This window comes from Phyllobates terribilis, unplaced genomic scaffold (assembly GCF_046119375.1).
Source record: "Phyllobates terribilis strain yellow unplaced genomic scaffold, ASM4611937v1 Scaffold_5__5_contigs__length_657084704, whole genome shotgun sequence".
In the NCBI taxonomy this organism is placed as follows: domain Eukaryota; kingdom Metazoa; phylum Chordata; class Amphibia; order Anura; family Dendrobatidae; genus Phyllobates; species Phyllobates terribilis.
In genome coordinates, this window is record NW_027362765.1 from 509,414,596 (window position 1) to 509,436,751 (window position 22,156).

The window sequence follows — 22,156 nt, forward strand, 5'->3', positions numbered from 1 at the left end:
TCAGGCAAGTCAGTGAGGGAGGTGGGCCACCAAGCCTTCTGCCACGCCAATGGTACATCAAGCATATTTAAACTTCAGTTTTTGCAGAATGGAGGCAGCGATTAGAACACTAAAAGTGAGGTTTTTATAGAGATTACATCCCCTATAAGACTGTGTGCTTAGTTTACACTGTTAGTCTTTTTATTTCAGCCACTAATAAGTTCCCTGAACCCATTATGACACTCACCAGCAGCAGTCTTCAGCTTTTCCCGGCACCACTCCGATCCCGCACCACCATCTTGTGACCACAACTTCTGACTGACCAGCAGTCAGGGGTAATGGTCACAAGCTCTCAATGCAAGTCTATGAGAACCTCGTTCATCAGGACTGGCATACAATATGGCAGTCTTGATGAATCAACGCCAAGATAAAAGGACAAATTTAGCTCTGCTACATCTGAGTGAAAATAATTTTCTCCACGTGTTGTGCAGAATATAATTGATGCCATGTGTGACATTAGTGAAACGTTATCCTGCATTGACCTTGTCATTTCTATGATAAAGGAGCTCAGAAAGGTTAAGATTTGGAATGAAACTAAAGTAAAATAGTAATGTATTTCTCCTGTGCACTCACCGCATTACGTCAGGTTCCTACACAGCACTGTAAGAATTACTTCTCTATCAATTAGCTAGAAAATTACCACAGAAAAATTGAGAAACTTCCTTGTTTGACAAAGATTTCAGGTTGTCATACCTGCCCTGGACTCAATATACTAAAGCTTACTAATGTTACCCCAGGGGCAAAGCCGAGGGGGCGGGTGATGAAGACAGAGCCAACTAGCCACTTTGCCTTGGTCTTCATAGTTAGATACAGGGCTGGGTCGGCATTTAAGCTTTGCCCCAGGTTAAAAAAGCCGAGCTATAGCTCAGAGTGAACCTGTTAACATTTTTATGAAGCTCCCACCTTATATTTTACTGATGCCAATAAAAATGCAGCTCGGTCTACAAGCAGTTATCACACGTCAGACGAGCAGAAAAGTCACCAGCCTGGAACTCCTCGGCCTCCTCTTCCTGCCCTCTCAGCAATGAATGATGGCCGTCAATGTGCACAGGCTTATACATTGGTAGCTGCCAATCACTGGTGAGGGGTCCTGACAGAGCCAGGACATGCCTTATTTGTTTAATGTGACAGAGACTTGGAATCTATTTATCGCCTTCTCAAGTAGAAATAATATGCATGTTGGCTAATTAGAACGCCAGATATGAGAAATGATGTTGAAGTTATTATTGCTTCAACATCCCTCATGTGTGCAGTCGGCTTTAATACAGTCGGCTCTCCATATACATTGTCTATTGACAGTGAGATGCTCATCACAGGAGGGGGCGGCTTTGGACTAGCAAACGCACGCTGGCTAGTAAAAGCAATGATAATGTCCTAGTGATAAAACCTTCATTATAAGTAAATAACAGCAAACAGCCAGATAAGTGACACATCCTTGAGTTCAGTGCCTTAACCTCAACCTCATGCTGTCCTCAGATAAGAGATAAAATAGCAAAAACCTGCTGACAGATTCCCTTTAAATGGTCTCCCTACACAATGGTTATGGAAGGGATAAATCTACATATTGTCCACACAAACATACATACATATACTAATATATATATATATATATATATATATATATATATATATATATATATATATATATATATATATATATATATATATATATATATATATATATATATAAAAACATACTTTCCCTTTGTAAGCACACCCAGTTATAATGTTCACATGACATGTCCATGCATCCGCCTATGAAACAGGACAAGTCCACATGTTTTAAGGGTTTAATCACAAAAAAAAATATATATATATATCAGGTTCTCCACTAGCGATAGGATAGGTCAGTGATGGCGAACATTTTAGAGACCAAGTGCCCAAACTGCAATCCAAAACCCACTTATTTATAGCCAAATGCTAACAAGGCAATTTAACCTAAATATTGAGGTTTTACTGATAGAAACAACTGATACAAAGAGCAGACGAGGGCAGCATAGAGCAGCCACAAGAAGGAGCAGGGGTATGAGACTGCAGAAATAAAGAATGTGCTCACCCCCATCTTGGTATATGCCCCCATCCTTGTATATATGATGCCCTCCCCCCATCCTTGTACATATGCTGCCCTCCCCCATTCTTGTATATATGCTCCTTCTCCCCCAGTCCATGTATATATGCTTCCCCCCCTCAGTTCATGTATATATGCTCCCCCCCCCTCAGTCCATGTATATATGCTTCCCCCCCTCAGTTCATGTATATATGCTTCCCCCCCCCTCAGTTCATGTATATATGCTTCCCCCCCCTCAGTCCATGTATATATGCTTCCCCCCCTCAGTTCATGTATATATGCTCCCTCTGTCCATGTATATATGCTCCCCCCCTCAGTCCATGTATATATGCTTCCCCCCCCCTCAGTTCATGTATATATGCTTCCCCCCCCTCAGTCCATGTATATATGCTTCCCCCCCTCAGTCCATGTATATATGCTTCCCCCCCCTCAGTCCATGTATATATGCTTCCCCCCCCTCAGTTCATGTATATATGCTCCCTCTGTCCATGTATATATGCTCCCCCCCTCAGTCCATGTATATATGCTTCCCCCCCCTCAGTTCATGTATATATGCTCCCTCTGTCCATGTATATATGCTCCCCCCCCTCAGTCCATGTATATATGCTCCCCCCCCTCAGTTCATGTATATATGCTTCCCCCCCCTCAGTTCATGTATATATGCTTCCCCCCCCTCAGTCCATGTATATATGCTTCCCCCCCTCAGTCCATGTATATATGCTTCCCCCCCCTCAGTTCATGTATATATGCTTCCCCCCCCTCAGTTCATGTATATATGCTCCCTCTGTCCATGTATATATGCTTCCCCCCCTCAGTCCATGTATATATGCTTCCCCCCCTCAGTCCATGTATATATGCTCCCTCTCCCCCTGTCCATGTATATATGCTTCCCCCCCTCAGTCCATGTATATATGCTTCCCCCCCCTCAGTCCATGTATATATGCTTCCCCCCCTCAGTCCATGTATATATGCTTCCCCCCCCTCAGTCCATGTATATATGCTTCCCCCCCCTCAGTCCATGTATATATGCTTCCCCCCCCTCAGTCCATGTATATATGCTTCCCCCCCTCAGTCCATGTATATATGCTTCCCCCCCTCAGTCCATGTATATATGCTCCCTCTCCCCCTGTCCATGTATATATGCTTCCCCCCGTCCATGTATATATGCTCCCCCCCCTCAGTCCATGTATATATGCTCCCCCCCCTCAGTCCATGTATATATGCTCCCCCCCCTCAGTCCATGTATATATGCTTCCCCCCCCCTCAGTCCATGTATATATGCTCCCTCTCCCCCTGTCCATGTATATATGCTTCCCCCCCCTCAGTCCATGTATATATGCTCCCCCCCTCTCAGTCCATGTATATATGCTCCCCCCCCCTCAGTCCATGTATATATGCTTCCCCCCCCCCTCAGTCCATGTATATATGCTTCCCCCCTCAGTCCATGTATATATGCTCCCCCCCCCTCAGTCCATGTATATATGCTTCCCCCCCCCTCAGTCCATGTATATATGCTTCCCCCCCCCTCAGTCCATGTATATATGCTTCCCCCCCCCTCAGTCCATGTATATATGCTTCCCCCCCCCTCAGTCCATGTATATATGCTCCCCCCCCCCTCAGTCCATGTATATATGCTTCCCCCCCCCCTCAGTCCATGTATATATGCTTCCCCCCCTCAGTCCATGTATATATGCTTCCCCCCCTCAGTCCATGTATATATGCTCCCCCCCCTCAGTCCATGTATATATGCTCCCCCCCCTCAGTCCATGTATATATGCTCCCTCTCCCCCTGTCCATGTATATATGCTCCCCCCCCTCAGTCCATGTATATATGCTCCCTCTCCCCCTGTCCATGTATATATGCTTCCCCCCCCTCAGTCCATGTATATATGCTTCCCCCCCTCAGTCCATGTATATATGCCCCCCCCCCTCAGTCCATGTATATATGCTTCCCCCCCTCAGTCCATGTATATATGCTTCCCCCCCCCTCAGTCCATGTATATATGCTTCCCCCCCCCTCAGTTCATGTATATATGCTCCCTCTCCCCCTGTCCATGTATATATGCTTCCCCCCTCAGTTCATGTATATATGCTCCCTCTCCCCCTGTCCATGTATATATGCTTCCCCCCCTCAGTCCATGTATATATGCTTCCCCCCCTCAGTCCATGTATATATGCTCCCTCTCCCCCTGTCCATGTATATATGCTTTCCCCCCTCAGTCCATGTATATATGCTCCCTCTCCCCCTGTCCATGTATATATGCTTCCCCCCCTCAGTCCATGTATATATGCTTCCCCCCCCTCAGTCCATGTATATATGCTTCCCCCCCCTCAGTCCATGTATATATGCTCCCCCCCTCTCAGTCCATGTATATATGCTTCCCCCCTCAGTCCATGTATATATGCTCCCCCCCCCCCTCAGTCCATGTATATATGCTTCCCCCCCTCAGTCCATGTATATATGCTCCCTCTCCCCCTGTCCATGTATATATGCTTCCCCCCCTCAGTCCATGTATATATGCTCCCTCTCCCCCTGTCCATGTATATATGCTTCCCCCCCTCAGTCCATGTATATATGCTTCCCCCCCTCAGTCCATGTATATATGCTCCCTCTCCCCCTGTCCATGTATATATGCTTCCCCCCCTCAGTCCATGTATATATGCTCCCTCTCCCCCTGTCCATGTATATATGCTTCCCCCCCTCAGTCCATGTATATATGCTCCCTCTCCCCCTGTCCATGTATATATGCTCCCCCCCCCTCAGTCCATGTATATATGCTTCCCCCCCTCAGTCCATGTATATATGCTCCCCCCCCTCAGTCCATGTATATATGCTCCCCCCCTCTCAGTCCATGTATATATGCTTCCCCCCCCTCAGTCCATGTATATATGCTTCCTCTCCCCCTGTCCATGTATATATGCTTCCCCCCCTCAGTCCATGTATATATGCTCCCCCCCCCTCAGTCCATGTATATATGCTCCCTCTCCCCCTGTCCATGTACATACCCCCCCCCAGCCTGCTGGCATCACTGTGCATCGCATATTTAAAAAAAAAAAAAAACATAATAAACACTCCTACTCATCTTCCTTCTTCTCCCGCGTCAGTCCATGTATACACATGCTCCCTCTCACTGCCATGCGCCCAGTCGCGTGTACGTGGACGTCAGCTGCTAGCTGCTGGCCTCTGATTGGCTAGCAGCGTGTATTGCAGCGCACGGGCCTGGCAAGTTTGAACGCTGTAAGGCTGTGTGCCCACGTAGCATTTTTCAACCGTTTAGGCTGCGGAATTTCCGCAGCGGAAACGCTTGTGAAACGCTAGGTAATCCGCACCCCATGGTCCCCAAGGGGATTCCGCATGTTCTATGCACATGCTGCGGATTTTTCCGCAGCGTTTATGCTGCGTAAAAAAATCTGCAGCATGTCATTTAATTTTGCGGAAGCGCAGCGGAACTCCCGCCATTGACTTGCATTGAGACGCATAGAAACCGCGACTGTACATTTTTACAAGCGGCTTCTATGCGTCTCTATGTGCGGATGGTACCCAGTTCTGGAGGAGAGGAGACTCTCATCCAGACCTGGGTACCATTGTACCTGTAAAAAAAGAATAAAATAACAAATAAAGTTTATATTCACCTGTCCGGCGGCTTCTCTCTGAATGCCGGCATCGCTTGAGGACCTGCGGTGACGTCACAGTCATGTGACCGCAGGCCCTTCACCACTCTGTCTCGCGATATGCCGGCAGCCGGGAACCAGCCAGGAAGCAGCGCTGCAACCACGCCGGGGCCTCGGGGGTGAGTATAGCTTTATTTGTTTTAATTTTTACGGTTCACACTGTATAAATCCATGCTGTTTGCATGGATTTATACAGTGTGACCTAGTTGTCAAGCACTTTCCAAGTGATGCCATCGCCTGGAAAGCGCTTGTCAATCTGCATGCGGAAACGCATGTGAATCCGCATGTGGATCCGCATGTATTCTGCAGGAAAAACGCATGCACAATCTGCATGCGTTTTTTTCTGCCAGGGAGATGCAGAAATGCTGCAGAAATTTTCTGCTTCATTTCTGCATCGTGGGCACATAGCCTAATACACTTCAGCTAGATGTGCGTCCGAGAACGCACATCTAGCTGAAGTAGTGGCGCTGGTGTCGTACTCGGCGGGCTCAGAGTTCTCACCCGCCGGGCCCGATCCAGTAACGCGTGCCATAGGTTCGCTAGCACTGGGATAGGGGATAGCTTGCTGATAGCTGGTGTCTGACCACAGGGAAACACAGTGATTCACAGATTAGGGCTCTGGAATCACAAGAACAGATGTATCAGTGGAGCAGAGATGCACCTGCTCGGCCTCTGCTCCATTCATTGTCGATTGGACAGAAGGACAAAGCCGAGCGCTTCACTTGTCAGCCCCATATACAAAAAATCTAGCGGAGGCCGAGCATGCGCTCCCCACTCCATTCAGGACAGATCGGCAGAGCCCCATTCTTGTGTTTCCAGAGCCCCATTCTTGGGATTTCTGTGGCTCCCAACAGTTGGAGCCCAGCGATCAGCAGTTATCCCCTTTCCTACTGATAAGGGGATATTTGATTTTTTGGAAATATACTTTTAAGTCTGGCTCCTGATCAGCATTATGGGGGCAAGTTAATGGGCAATATATTAGTATTATTATATTGTTCTAATAAATATTTTACCAAGTAACATTTTTGTACAACTTTAATAGGCTTACAAGGTAAATTTCTCATAAGCGGTCTTTATAATTGCGAGCCATTATATCTACAAAACTGACATTACATGAAGAAGGTTCATGCTCTTGTAATGTAAAAACCAGCATGGCAAACTCCCAGCCACGCAATCCCATTCCTTACAGTGGTGGTGCCACACATGCAAAATATACCAAGTTGTTATTTTTGAAGCTTCTTTGTGCAATAAAGGATTTCTATTGTGATGAGGCGATTACCAAAATATCATTATTAACATTACATGCCAGCATCCACCACCTAACATGCAAAGTGCAAGCGTAGTCCTCATTAGGGCTGTTTGTATAACTCTCACTTTATTACAGTCTTATGTATACAGATTTGTGAGACAGTTACAGTAAGTGTAAGGCCGGGTTCACTTGGGCGCATGCGGTCCATATACGGACTGTGAAATACACCCATGTGAACCCGGCCTAATCGAAGATTGCCAGCAGCAAGGTTATAGGGCTATACCACCAGACCGCCTGTTATTTGTTAAGCAATTTAAGATATCATGCGCTTTGTAGTATTATAGATCCCTGTATACATTTGTAAAAGGCTATCCATACTAAACCTATATTTACCTTTTTTCTCAAAAATTCGGTAAGAAAAATATGGTATGTTTCATCATAAATTACATTGTTAATGCCTTTTTTCCCCAGAGGCACTGCTTTTAGGGTATAATAGAATATCATCTTATAGGGATATCATAAAGAGGGAGAATGGCATGCCTGTAAGACCATAACCCAAACCCATAGGGTCTCAATGTGCTGCCATACAGGCTACATCCATGCAGCAAGTGCATCATAATGCTGTTCTCCATACTCAGAGTAACGTTGGCCAAACCATTGGGGAGAGAGGCTCTACTCCGACAGATGATGTTTTTAAAGAGAAGGATCTGGCATGTTCAGTTTCGGAGTCTGGCAGTGGCTCTGTGGTAGAGTACACAAGCGCTCGGCGGAGCCGGTTGCTCCAGTGTACGGAGGAGTCAGGGGAGGCAGCTGTCAGCTGCTGAGCACTTGCTGGGCCGGCAGCTAGTCATTGTGCATGGGGGGCTTTAGAAGTTTAAAAAAAAAAACAGCCTTTTAGTTTTAGTCAACAGAATGTGTACTATAAGAGTAAAAACATCCTTTTTCCTCATGGTAGATGAGAGCATAGTTTACATTGTGTGAAGTCGCGGCTGTGCTTTCTATAAACACTAATTCATTAGGTATGGAAATATACAATAGATGCAAAGCAGCATGACGCACAGCTAGAAGGATCTGTATATATAGCAACTCAACTGGAGAATCCATCATTCTTAACAAGCAGAAATATTCTAAGTGCACTTAGTAATTGTGGAGGAACAATTACACTGTTTGCAATGTGTTTCAGACACTTCTGGTGCTGAATTCTTATAGCAAACAAGCAGAAAATGAGTTTTATTACATATTAATTTTACCTTCCATCCTGAAACTGAAAAGAGACTATACATTTGTCACCAGCCTGGTGCCTGTTCCTACCAGGTGCCCTCGCTTTGCCTCCCTCTGCCCAGATGGGCGTCACCCGGCCCTACCCTGATTGTAAGATGAGTACAGTGGCATGGGATGTAGGGCTGAATCATGCAGCCGCTGCCTTTCCTGTGTTGTTGGATTGGAAAGGCATGAAAGGTGCGGCTAAGAGTCAGTTTACACTACAAGATTACCTGTGCCGCCAAGAACAATGAGAGGAAGACGGCAGCTGCGGAGTATAACACTAGGGTCAGGGAACTTCGATTGGTACCACTCTAGCGCTGAAAAGAAACAAGAAATTCTGGAGTGGTGCTTTCAACTACCTCTGACAGGCAAACATGCTGCCAATCAGCAGTTGCTTAATGCTGCACAGTGTGAATGTAGCCTAAGGCCATGTTCACAAGTTCAGTATTTTGTCAGTATTTACCTCAGTATTTGAAAACCAAAATAAGGAGTGGGTGAAAAATACAGACGGGGTGACGAGTTTCTATTATACTTTTCCGCAGATTCTCCCACTCCTGGTTTTGGCTTACAAATACTAATGTGAAATACTGACTAAATACTAACCATGTGAACGAGGCCTTAGACTTCGGCTATGTGCCCACGATGCAGAAATGCTCAGGATTTTTTCCTGAGCGTTTCTGCATCTCCCTGGCAGAAAAAACGCATGCGGATTGTACATGTGTTTTCCTGCCAGGGACTTGCGGATGTCCCGCGTATTTCGCATGCGGGTTGTCAATCACTTTTCCAAGCGATTTTAGCCTCACTTGGAAAGTGCTTGACAACTTGGTCACACTATATAAATCCATGCAACCGGCATGGATTTATATAGTGTGACCAAGTTAATAATAAAGCAATGGTAAAAAATAAACATTATGCTCACCTTCTGATGGCCCCCGGTCTTCTTCTCCGGCGTCTTGGGCGGCTCGCGATGGTCTAAAAGGACCTTCCATGACGTCATTTAGTCATGTGACAGGTCACATGACTGCCGTGACCTGTCACATGGCTAAATGACGTCATGGAAGGTCCCTTTTAGACCATCGCGAGCCGCCAGGGAGCCAGGACGCATCGCTAAGGAGACCGGGGGCCATCAGAAGGTGAGTATAATGTTTATTTATTTATTTTTTTTACAGGTACTATGGTACCCGGGTCTGGAGGAGAGTCTCCTCTTCTCCAGACCCGGGTACCATCCACACATTGAATCGCTTAGAATAACTACATGTGCACATGTAGTGATGCGGATATTATGAGTTTCAATGCAAGTCAATGGCAGCGAAAACGCCACGATTACGCAAAATTAATGGTAGTGCTGCGGATTTTTCCGCAATGATAATCCGCAGCGGAAATTTCCACAGCATGTGCACAGCACATGCGGATTATCATTGGGGAACATGGCCGGCCTTCTACAAGGCGTTTTTTAAGCGTTTCTGCGGCGGAATTGCCACTGCGGAAACGCTTAAAAAACACATCGTGGGCACACAGCCTTACTGTTGCTTTCCACATGACACTGTGGTGGTGATCAGGAGGAACAGAACACCGATCTGAGCCGAGGAGGCAGCGAGAGGCAAACAGAGGGCATTACGTTGGAGGACTATTTGTGAGAAATGTATAGTCTCTTTAGTTTCTGGATGGAGGGTCGCTTTAAGCTAAGGCAGCGATTTAGGTTACTGCACAAGTACAAGCCATCAACTTGTGCCCCCATTGAATGTGGAGCCATTTATCCCAGCATGCTGAAATCCTAAGTATTGCCTGAAAATTACCTTTAAGATTTATTATTAGCTGCCCTAACAGTAAAACAAAGCGTTCATGATACAATGATATACCTGAGGATTTGCTGCCAGGTTCATCTTATACGGGTTAGTTTTGCCTTCTTCAGTCACAAGAGGTGACCAGATTTTAGATTCAACCCTAGAAGAAAACAAAAGATTTTTCGGTAAGTGCATGATAATCATGGAAGATACTAACTCGTCAACTAGAATAACCAGTCCAAATGCGCTAACATAGGAACGCCACATCCAAGAATAATAATTATTCCAGCAGAAATAAAATATCCACCTGTTCATGAATAAAATACACTCTAGACTAACTATAGGCTATACAGTCAGGTGCAGTCTTTGGCTTAACAACCAAGTTGGAGAGAGAAACCAACCTCTGTGTGACACATCGTGAAATCAAAGTCTAGGTAAATCCTATGGTCCGTGTGACATACACCAGTGAAGAAAAATGTATCTTATGCCAATCTCAGGGTGTCCATACATCTTAAAATGTTTTTCCCCATGTTCAACATTTATGAGTCCAGTATGCATCATGATGTCTGGACCAGTGTTGATTTCTTGACCCGAAGGTAACAGCCTCATAAATGCCTATGAAGCTGATACATTTAAGTCAGATGACCTGTGATCGGTCCAGTAATCATGACCTGAACCATGACCGTGAATGTCTGACATGGCTGAACCCTCTGTCTATGGCCGGTTTGCTAACAGCTATTCCTCTCTACTACTCAGTGTCAGACTGGGTTGGCAAAAGCCCACCAGTAACATTGATTGATTCTTCGGGCCCACTGTTCAGCTACATGCAAAAATAACCCGACCCTAGTACACAAATTTACTTTTGCTTCTATGTAATATTAACTTGGCTAGCTTGTTTAATGAAGGATTAGATTATACCCATTTCTGCAAAATAGCACCACTCATTAGTACTCCTTTTTAGGGGCCTACCGGAGGATTCTCCTGTGAGCCAGTCCGAGCCAGTTACTACTCATACACATGTATGCTCGAATAAGAAGCTGCTCCTAGACACCACTGGCGGTGGCCCATCTCCTGTGACTTCCTTCCCAAACATCTGCTGAAATGCAGATAGTTGTAATTATTTACACCAAAATTTATTAAAAGATGCATGGGTTTTAAAAAGCTTTGGAGCATTTTTAAACTTGCAATTCTGATCAAGGCAAACAGAAATTTGACCGATTCTCAACAAAATTTGCTCCTTTATTTCTAGGTATTTCTCATAATATATTAGACGTAAAATATTGTCTTGGAGACCAAGCACAGTTTTCTTGTCACTCTCCAAATTTGGTGAATATCAAATAAAGTAGCAACTTTTTGTACAATTTTTTTTGCATCTCTATGTCCCAGTGCACACCAAATCTGTTAAAGTGATCTGCATGATAAATGCGGACCAGTTTTCCCCATTCTATTACTTTTTAATTTGTTCCTTATTACTATTTTATACAAGAACCAGTTTTTGTGTTATTGTTTTCTGTTTTGTTGTCTGTTTTTTTTAATGTTTTGTATAGAATATATTTTTGTTACCATCACATGAAGATAATCAGTGTCCATATGCTCTATTAGGCACAATGAACATGATGATAGAGGGGAATTTCCTTGTTGAGATCCCCCAGGAGTTAGAACAGAGAGACTGTGTCATCTGAATGGTCGCCATGTAAGGCTATGTGCTCACGATGCAGAAATGCTCCGGATTTTTCCTGAGCATTTTTGCATCTCCCCTGGCAGAAAAAACGCATGCGGATTGTACATGCGGATTGTACATGCGGATTTCCTGCCAGGGACATGCGGAAGTGAAGCGTTCTTCACATGCATTTCCGCATGCGGGTTGACAAGCGCTTTCCAAGCGATTTTAGCATCACTTGGAAAGCGCTTGACATCTTGGTCACACTATATAAATCCATGCAAACGGCATGGATTTATATAGTGTGACCCCAAAGAATGTAAAAAAAATAAAAAAATAAATCTATACTTACCTTCCGATGGCCCCCGGAGTCTTGCGTCGCTCCGTCCCGGCTTTCCGGCAGCTCGCGGTACACTGCATTGAAGGACCTGCCGTCACATGACTAAATTACGTCAGCGCAGGTCCTTCAGTCCACCGCGATCTGCCGGCAAGTGAAGACAAGCGTCGTGGGCACACAGCCTAATATTACAAAATCAACAATTTGTTAGGGCTGTCGGTTCCCACGTGAAAATGGCAGAGTGTGCTGAGACCACTCATTTAGGCTGTGTGCCCACGATGCATTTTTTAAGCGTTTCCGCAGTGGCTAAAACGCTGCAGAAACGCTTAAAAAACGCATGGTAGAAGGCCTGCCATGTTCCCCAATGATAATCCGCATGTGCTATGCACATGCTGTGGAAATTTCCGCTGCGGATTATCATTGCGGAAAAAAACGCAGCACTACCAATTATTTTGCAAAAGCGCTGCGTTTTCGCCGCCATTGACTTGCATTAGAACGCATGTAATCCGCATCACAGCATATGTAGATGCGGAATCCATGCGTTTCAATGTGCGGATGGTACCCGGGTGTGGAGGACAGGAGACTCTCCTCCGGACCCAGGTACCATAGAACCTGTAAAAAAAAAAAAGAATAAAATAAAAAATAAATATTATATTTACCTTCTGACGGCCCCCGGACTCCTTCTCTGTGCTTGCCGGCAGATCGCGGTGGACTGAAGGACCTGCGCTGACGTCATTTAGTCATGTACCGGCAGGTCCTTCAGTGCAGTGTACCGCGAGCTGCCAGCAAGCCAGGACGGAGCGAAGCAAGACTGTGGGGGCCATCAGAAGGTAAGTATAGATTTATTTTTTTATTTTTTGACATTCTTTGGGGTCACACTATATAAATCCATGCTGTTTGCATGGATTTATATAGTGTGACCAAGTTGTCAAGCACTTTCCAAGTGATGCTAAAATTGCTTGGAAAACGCTTGTCAACCCGTATGCGGAAATGCATGTGAAGAACGCTTCACATCCGCATGTCCCTGGCAGGAAAAACGCATGTACAATCCGCATGCGTTTTTTCTGCCAGGGAGATGCAGAAACACTCAGGAAAAATCCAGAGCATTTCTGCATCGTGGGCACATAGCCTTAAAACTGATGGGTTTCTTAGCATTCCAGGTGCACAACTTAATATGGCATTTTAATGTATTTTTTTTTTCTCTTATGAGATCGTGTTAGTTTATGTTGCACAAGCGTTCCTTCCAAGAATGACAAGTGATGGGAACAGGAAAACTAAGATACCAATGTTAACATTTAAAAAAATAAACCAGTGTGATAAATGACAGGATGTCTTGGAATCTAAAGATAAAAATATTACTCAATATAACTGCTTATTTATATCTGACTTTTGCCAAGAAATAAACAGAGATGTTCTGAAATGTCATGAGAAAAAATTACATTAGTTACTGCTAGAAAAAGTCCTAAAAGGGAGTCTACATTTTTTAAATTTGAAAAAGGCAATATAAAATGAAAACCCTGAAAATAAGGAAAATAAGAAACTAAATCCTCCTGGTTGCCTTTCTTAATAGTTCCCTACAAAGTACACATCGGTCATGCCCCATGGTGCAGTGGTTATGATGTCATATCCTTGTAGTTATTTGACATAGTCACTAGAATGAATCTTCCATTTGACAGGGCCACTGTTAAAGGGGTTGTCCGGGACTTTAACATTGATAGCCTATCCTGTCTGACGGGTGGGGACGCGACACCTGGCACCCCCGCCGATAAGCTATTCCTGGTGTTGGCGGCAGTCAGACCTGCACACCTCAGTTTTGTCAACTATATACTGGCCGTGACTGGGTGCTGCACATCCACCTCCTATTCAAAACTATAGGGGGTGGATGTGTAGTACCCAGCCGCGGCCACTATTCTGTAGATGGAGCTGTGCAGGTTCGCAACTGAGCAGTTTCTGCCGCAGACACCGAGAACAGCTGATTGGCGGGGGTGCCGGGTGTCACTCCCCCACCGATGAGACATCGGTGAGCTATCATAAGGATAGGCCACCAATATTAAAGTCCCAGACAACCCCTTTAAAAAGGGAACCCTCAGCTCTCCTGTCATTTCAGTTAAGGATTAATATTTAGGTTTTTTTTTCTTTGTTCCAGGAGCTATAACTTTTTTTTTTCTTCCAACTCAGCCACATGAGGCCTTGTTTTCTTGTTGGACCAGCTGTAGTTTTGAATTATACCATTCATTTTATTATATAATGTACTGAAAAAAATGGAGGAAAAAATATTACAAGTGAGGTGAAATAGTGAAAACTAATCCCACAATTCAAACATTGTTTTTTGGGGGTTTTGTTTTAACAGCGTTCATCACTCGGTAAAAAAACGGTAAGAGGATTCTCCAGGTCCATACAATTACGGTGATGCTAAACTTATAAAAAAAAAATTCATTCTTTAGTTGTTAAAAAAAAATTTCAGAACCTTGCAGGAAAAAAAAAAAAAATGTTTGTAATACCATTTTCTGAGACCTGTCATTTATCTATTTATCTTTCTGTCCATGGAGCTGGATGAAGCCTTGTTTCTTGTGTGCCGAGCTTTGGTTTTTAATTATACCGCTTTGCGGTATTCATGAAGTTTTGATCTTTTTTTATTGTATTTTTATAAGGCATGTGCGGAAATCAAAAAATAGCAATTCTGGAATTTTGATTTTCTTTTTTTCCCTTTTTGACATTTAAGTGTACAGACACAATAATATCAAATATATGTAATATATATAATATACAGGTGCATCTCACAAAATTAGAATATCATCAAAAAGTTAATTTATTTCAGGTTTTTCAATACAAAAAGTGAAACTCATTATATAGAGTCATTACAAACAGAGTGATCTATTTCAAGTGTTTATTTCTGTTAATGTTGATGATTATGGCTTACAGCCAATGAAAACACAAAAGTCATTATCTGAGTAAATTAAAATAATTAACAAAAAACACCTGCAAAGGCTTCCTAAGCATTTAAAAAGGCCCCTTAGTCTGTTTCAGTAGGCTCCACAATCATGGGGAAGACTGCTAACTTGACAGATGTCCAGAAGGCAGTCATTGACACACTCCACAAGGTCCAGAGTCTGGAGGAAGAGTGGGGAGGCCACAATCCAAGCTGCCTGAGGTCTAGTGTGAAGTTTCCACAATCAGTGATGGTTTGGGGAGCCATGTCATCTGCTGGTGTAGGTCCACTGTGTTTTATCAAGATCAAAATCAGCGCAGCTGTCTACCAGGACATTTTAGAGCACTTCATGCTTCCCTGTGCTGATAAGATTTTTGGAGACGGAAATGTCATTCTCCAGCAGGACTTGGCACCTGTCCACACTGCCAAAAGTACCAATACCTGGTTTACAAACAACAGTATCACTGTGCTTGATTGGCCAGCAAACTCGCCTTGACCTTGAATCTATAGGGTATTGTCAAGAGGAAGATGAGCGACACCAGATCAAACAATGCAGACAAGCTGAAGGCTGCTATCAAAGCAACTTGGGCTTCCATAACACCTCAGCAGTGCCACAGGCTGATCGCCTCCATGCCACATTGCCGCATTGATGCAGTAATTGATGCAAAAGGAGCCCCGACCAAGTATTGAGGGCATTTACTGAACATACATTTCAGTAGGCCAACATTTCAGATTTTAAAAACATTTTTTAAACTGTAAGGCTGTGTGCCCACGTAGCATTTTTCAAGCGTATATGCTGCGGAATTTCCGCAGCGTAAACGCTTGAAAAACGCATGTATATCCGCACCCCATGGTCCCCAATGGGTTTCCGCAAGTTCTATGCACATGCTGCGGATTTTTCCGCAGCGTTTATGCCGCGTTCAAAAATCCGCAGCATGTCATTTAATTTTGTGTTTCCGCAAGCGGAATTGCCTTTGTCCAATGCATAAAAAACGCAAGGCAATTCCGCATGTGGAAAACGCGTGATAAACACGCGAAAAATGCGCGATAAACGCGTGCGGAATTCCGCATGCGTTTTTCCGGGAGAGGACTTGCATTTATGCAGCAGAAATTTTCTGCTTCATAAATGCAACGTGGGCACATAGCCTTATAAAGTATTCTAATTTACTGAGATAATGACTTTTGTGTTTTCATTGGCTGTAAGTCATAATCATCAACATTAACAGAAATAAACAATTGAAATAGATCACTCGGTTTGTAATGACTCTACATAACATATGAGTTTCACTTTTTGTATTGAAGAACTGAAATAAAGTAACTTTTTGATGATATTCTAATTTAGTGAGATGCACCTGTATATACTATATTTATCTATCTTTTTTTTTTTTTGAAATGGGGAAAAGTGTGGAGATTCAAACTTTTATAGATTTTTTCATATACCATATTTTATTACATTTTTAACTTTATGTCTTGACTTGAACCAGAATTTGTTTGAGTACTTAAACCATATACGGCAATTCACACTGCTATTGCAGTATATGGTTTAATTGTGGTTCTCCTTTGTAGCATCTGTTGCTTATAAGATTTGCTCCATACAGCCCTCAGCAACCTGAAACGAAAATATACATCACAAGTCAAAAATAGTCGCATTCATTGGGTAATAACAATACAGCAGCATTTTCTCTTGACTCTCAGCATCGAGCCTTTCCTCTTTTATTCCTTCTAAAAGTTTATGAATAAATTAACAGTCAGGGGGAGAGTTCCTGCACACACCGACACTGTCCAATCAGTGCTGACACTGCTATATTGTAGAAGGACACACCTCTTTGGCAAGACAAATGGTAACACGTCATTGTCAAATTTATTCATAAATATTTAAGGAACAATAAAAGTGGAACAAAACAGTTATTAGAAAACATGCTCAAGAATTGTTATTTCATGGGGAATACAAGCATTACTAAAACAGACATGCTACTGAGCCTCCCCAGTGAGGTCTCACATCAAACTGTAGATACAAAATGGTGTAAGCACAAGAAGTTGGGTAACTAATGTCCTTAGACTTTTTTTGTTTGTTTGCTGGTTCCAAACATAATTGCTTGCAATGATCTACAGTAATATCTTTCCAAGTGTTCATATTCATTAATCTATAAAATTTGTAGAAGTAAAAATTATTTCATTACATTAGACTGAAATTAAAGTGAGGATTAAGCGAGTTGTTTGATTAGTGTCTTCGATTATGATGAGTCATTGAGTCAGTAATAGGACCCAACTCGCCGTCGGTGCCGTGCACTCCTGGCCATGGTTTATTTCCATTCTAGAACAGTGTGGCTTTCTCTGCCTCTTGCAGGTTAAACCTTTATTACACTCATAAATAAAAATCTTCTGCTTCACCGAAACGGTGACAAACCCTGAACAAACACCACTTGGCAGAGATCTAGACAATACTAGAAACTATTACACAGTGTTTATTACGTGCATAAAATCATAGCAACAACAGGGAAGTATTTTACAGATCTAGAATGGAATGTAGCATTCAAACCAAATTACTTATGTCTCATATAGCCAAGGAGTCCAGTGCTGACCATACACATTAGACGGCTGTCTGCCAAACCATGCTTCGGCCGATCGCTCAGTAGTCTCTCCCATACACAGGAGCGCTCGCTCAGCCGAGCACTCCTATGTTCTTTATGAGAAAGCTGTCAATTGACACATTGGCCAGCAGTACAAAATCGGACGTGCGCGATCAACATCTCTACGGACCATCAGTCAGCTAGCACCCCCATACGCATTAGACAGTCGCCCGAACCCATCAATATCAGAGGGTTCAGTCGACATTTGGCTAATGTGTATGGGTGGGTCTTAACACTGCAGAGCATTCACTGTTAACTAACCCCACAAGGCTAGCATTTTCTCAGTATAAGGTTACATTTACAGATCCGTTTCCATTTGTGAAAAACAGACCATTTTCCTTCCATGTTTCATCCATTTAACCTACATTGTTTTCAATTATTAACTCTGGGGAATGGATCAATTTAAACTCTGAAGTACAAAGTAGGTCTTCCGTTTTTCACACTGGCCACTAAACAGACAAAACCCAAGGTAAAAACATAAATAAAGACATAATAAGCAAAAAACCCTGCAGTAATCAAATAAACAGCAAGGTAATTCCCCATGGCTGCGTGTCCACTAGTCGAGTCTGTCCTTCAACAAGTCTGCGACATTGTTCACACCACGTACGTCACTTAACAAATTGTAATATTTTAATACTCGAGATTAGGACCGTCCAGAATAGGGTCACCGTGACATGGTGGGGATGACTTTTACATTTTTTGGATCAAAATTATGTTAACTAAGCACCCTATGTTATTTTCATGCACTATTGCTGTTTATTTATTTACTGCAGGGTATTTGCTTATTATGTTTTCATCTTGGGTTTTTACTTGTGTATGGTATCCGGACGGATTTTCTAACGGTATCTTCTCCCAAACACTAGAGCATTTCAGAGAAAAATATACCTGGCTGCAAATGTGCTTTGATTTAGGGGCCCATGGCTTGATCAACATGAATTAGCTGACAGGTTCCCTTTAACATAATTCCTCCAAGCATAAGCCTGCAGCTGTTGTATACTCCACTATCCTATACGTACACTAGGACAAGTTCCTTTTTTAGCAAATAAATATATGAATCGAGCTTTTAAGCACATTGGAGCACAGTATGAAGAACAAACATACAGTCCCTGGGTTACTTTTTCACCTGATTGTATGTAAGTTGTTGTGTAGTGTATTATTTTAACACAAGTAAATCCCTGACATTCCTTTTAAAATACAAGGCACATCTACGTTATTTCAGGGATTGTGCCGTCATATAGTGCTTAGTCTGCCTGAATCACTGTCTGGATTATTAGGTGCAGCGTAATTGGTTACATGGCTGAAAATCATTAGAAAAATTGTCTTCAGAGTGCTGACTGGCTGACGTTTGTTTCGTGAGGTCACAGACTCTGCCGCCTTTCTTTGTTTCTAGGGCGTAAGTTTTAATAAGTAACAGATCACAGTGAGGTACTAATACAACTCACATCATATTAGTTGACAAAAGGATGAATTGCTGCAGCAATGGATGACCTTAGATAATGATTAAGGTTTAACTTTCATGACTAGCTCATTTCTTTCAGATTACATTCTGGATCTACTTCTATCCTTTACCTGTGCTACTAATCAGAATATTTAATCACGTCCTCTCTTTTCATGATACCTGTAATCGCACTTGACGTGTCCGTTTTAGTAAATACATGTAGTTTCCCAAAAAAATAACAGTTCTGAAAAATATTTTCTTATAATTCTGCGTTTTACAGTTCCCCTTAGAAATTCAGGAATAAATTAGGTTTTACTATTCCCCTTGAGCGATGTGTCTGTACACAGGCCCATTGCTCTAAGAAAAGGTGCTGCAGATTGGTTATTTCATGGGGAATGCAAGCATTTGCTAATATAGACATCAGGAAAGGTGATGGATAATTTTTAATCTGTCCAAAATTATTACGATTCCGGACATCACTGATCAGTTCCTACTTCTGGGTGCTGACTGACACTCCCTTGACTTTTGCTATGGGGAGATACATGGATTGAGCTGGTCGGGTTTCTCCTCCCCAATCTTATTTTTACCATAGACAAAAGCAGTGTCATGTGTTTCTGGCAGCCGCTGTTCCTGCTTCAATGAAACAAGATGCACTTTTCAACCACCTATGATTGCTAAATCTATGATTTGTATGGTCATATTAACATGAACCACTGTAACTAGAGAAGACTGAAATGAATCGCAAAAATCAGGCCCAGGTGCCACATCAGTACCCCATGGATGTCAGTGAGGAATTCTGGGATACATCCCTGTGATGAAAGCCGGCCGGTGGGTGCAGCTCTCTGGCGCCCCCTTACCTCTCAGGTCAGTCAAGGTACTGCACCTAGAGAAAGTAGTGCCAGGTAGCTGCAACCAGCGCAGGGAACACGGTAGTGTGTTATCCCTTCAACGTCACTAAACCGTAACGTCACTACACAGCACAACTCGCTAGCGCCCTCTTAGCCTCAGGTCAGTCAAGGAACTGCACCTAGGATAAGCGGTCGCCAGGGAGACTGTCCTGTAACCTACTGGGTATCGGGGCCCTCTGTAGTGAGGGCGGTATATATATCTTCCTTGGCCGCGCCAGGAATATATATATATCTGAACCTCCGACCGTCACTACCAGCCTTCCCCAATCCCCAGTTGGTATGCTGCCACCAGTCCCTATTTTAGATATACGCCCAGTCCGTGAATGGGCCTATATCGGGTCAGGAACCAACCCTGGGTAGCGTTTTGGCTTGAGCCGAGCTCACACGGACGTGCGTTCGTTATGCAGAATAAAAGGCAGGCCCACAATTACTTGAGGTAATTGATTATAATAATACACTAGATACACGATATACAACTAAATATACACAGGTATAAGGTCAGGCTAAACTATACAACAATGGAATACAACACACAGAATCACCACAGCATATCAGTTACCGGTTTCTTGATTTTCTTGTGACGCAGGGAGAGGATTCTGCGGTCGCAGGCACGGTTCTTTGTTACAGGCTGAGGCCTACCACCGCATGGTCAAACTGCTCCTCCCCTTGGTGGCCTCAGCTGGTGCTCAGATGTTCAGCACCCCACTCTTGGGTCAAGACTTCGATCAGAAGCCCAAATTCTATGGAACCCAATAACTTCTTCTGGGATGGTCTCATGATACCCCCAGGGGTTCCCATGGATTCGGGCCGCCGTAACCGACCTTTTGATATCAATTATGATACCATACGGTCCTCAGGAATGGCTCAGCGCTATATCTTGGCTTCCAGAGCACGTACAAACGTCTACCGCGGAGGCTTGTGTGCGCAATGGCTCCGGGACGCCGTGATATTTTTTTATTGGCCCATCCCACGCAACATGCGTGTACTTTTCATGTTTCTATATCTTATGCCTCCATGCTTGTGACAGACAAAGAAACTAGTCCTATGGGACAAATGGTCAGGTACAGATAGACGAAGCACCCCCCCCTGCTGGCTGTGTTTCCTCTCGAAGTCTTTGAAGCTCCTAGCATTCAAGTGTTAAGTAGGCCCCGGGGCTTCTTATCTTACAGGAGCCTGGATGGGGGGAAACTATCTAGTTGACGTTTTAACAGAAGGTCCCAAGGGTGGGGGCTGCTGAAGTGTGGCCATCCCTGGATATGATTTATCATTACCAAGATGGCGGCTACAGGTTCATCACACCTCCCCCTATACGAGGGCGCGAGGGGGTAGCACATTCCTGTGTTCCCCCGTGCGTCCTTCTGCACCCTCCCCTTGCCGGGATAACCCGTCAGCGTTACCGTGGTCACGGCCTCTTCTGTGGCGAATGGAGAAGTGGTACTGCTGGAGAGCGAGGCTCCAGCGTAGCAACCTGCCATTCGACCCAGAGACCGTGTGTAACCAGCTGAGGGGGTTGTGGTCCGTCTCCACGGTGAAATGGCTCCCGTACAAGTAGGGCTGCAGACGCTGCAGGGCCCATACAATTGCCAGGCATTCTTTTTCCACCGTGGAGTAAGCCACCTCCCGGGGCAGTAGCTTCCTGCTCAGGTACAAGACAGGATGTTCCTGGCCTGTCGTGTTGACCTGACTTAGCACAGCACCGAGGCCAAAGTCACTGGCGTCGGTCTGTACCACAAACGGCCGGTCGAAGTCGGCAGCTTGCAGTACAGGGGAGCTACTTAGGGCGGCCTTGAGTGCCCCGAAAGCTGTCTCGCAGGCGACTGTCCAGTCGACTGCGACGGGCAGCTTCTTCTTGGTGAGGTCCGTCAGGGGCTTGGCCAGGGTGCTATAGTGTGGGACGAACCTCCTATAGTACCCGGCGGTCCCCAAGAAGGACATCACCTGCTTTTTGGTCCTAGGAGTGGGCCAGGATGCGATGGCATCCACTTTCCCCGGTTCTGGCTTCAGAACCCCCCCGCCTACCCGGTGACCCAGGTAGAGGACCTCACTCATGCCCAGCTGGCACTTTTCCGGCTTGATGGTCAAGCCTGCCCGGTGGATCCGACCGAGCACCTGCCGCAGGTGCTCTAGGTGATCCTCCCAAGTGGGACTGAAGACTGCAATATCGTCCAAGTACGCAGCC

The 22,156-nt window shown here is 44.2% G+C and overlaps 1 protein-coding gene across 5 annotated transcripts in view; it reads right to left on the bottom strand.

Annotated features, from left to right (window-relative positions):
* The window catches only part of PDLIM1 (PDZ and LIM domain 1), a 115,046-nt gene that overhangs the window by 40,753 nt on the left and 52,137 nt on the right, over positions 1-22,156 (bottom strand). For all 5 annotated transcript variants that reach the window (XM_073685636.1, XM_073685641.1, XM_073685637.1 and 2 more), the window contains exon 3: positions 10,151-10,235. In XM_073685636.1, coding sequence (XP_073541737.1) covers positions 10,151-10,235 — 85 coding nt within the window. The remainder of the gene's footprint in view (positions 1-10,150; positions 10,236-22,156) is intronic.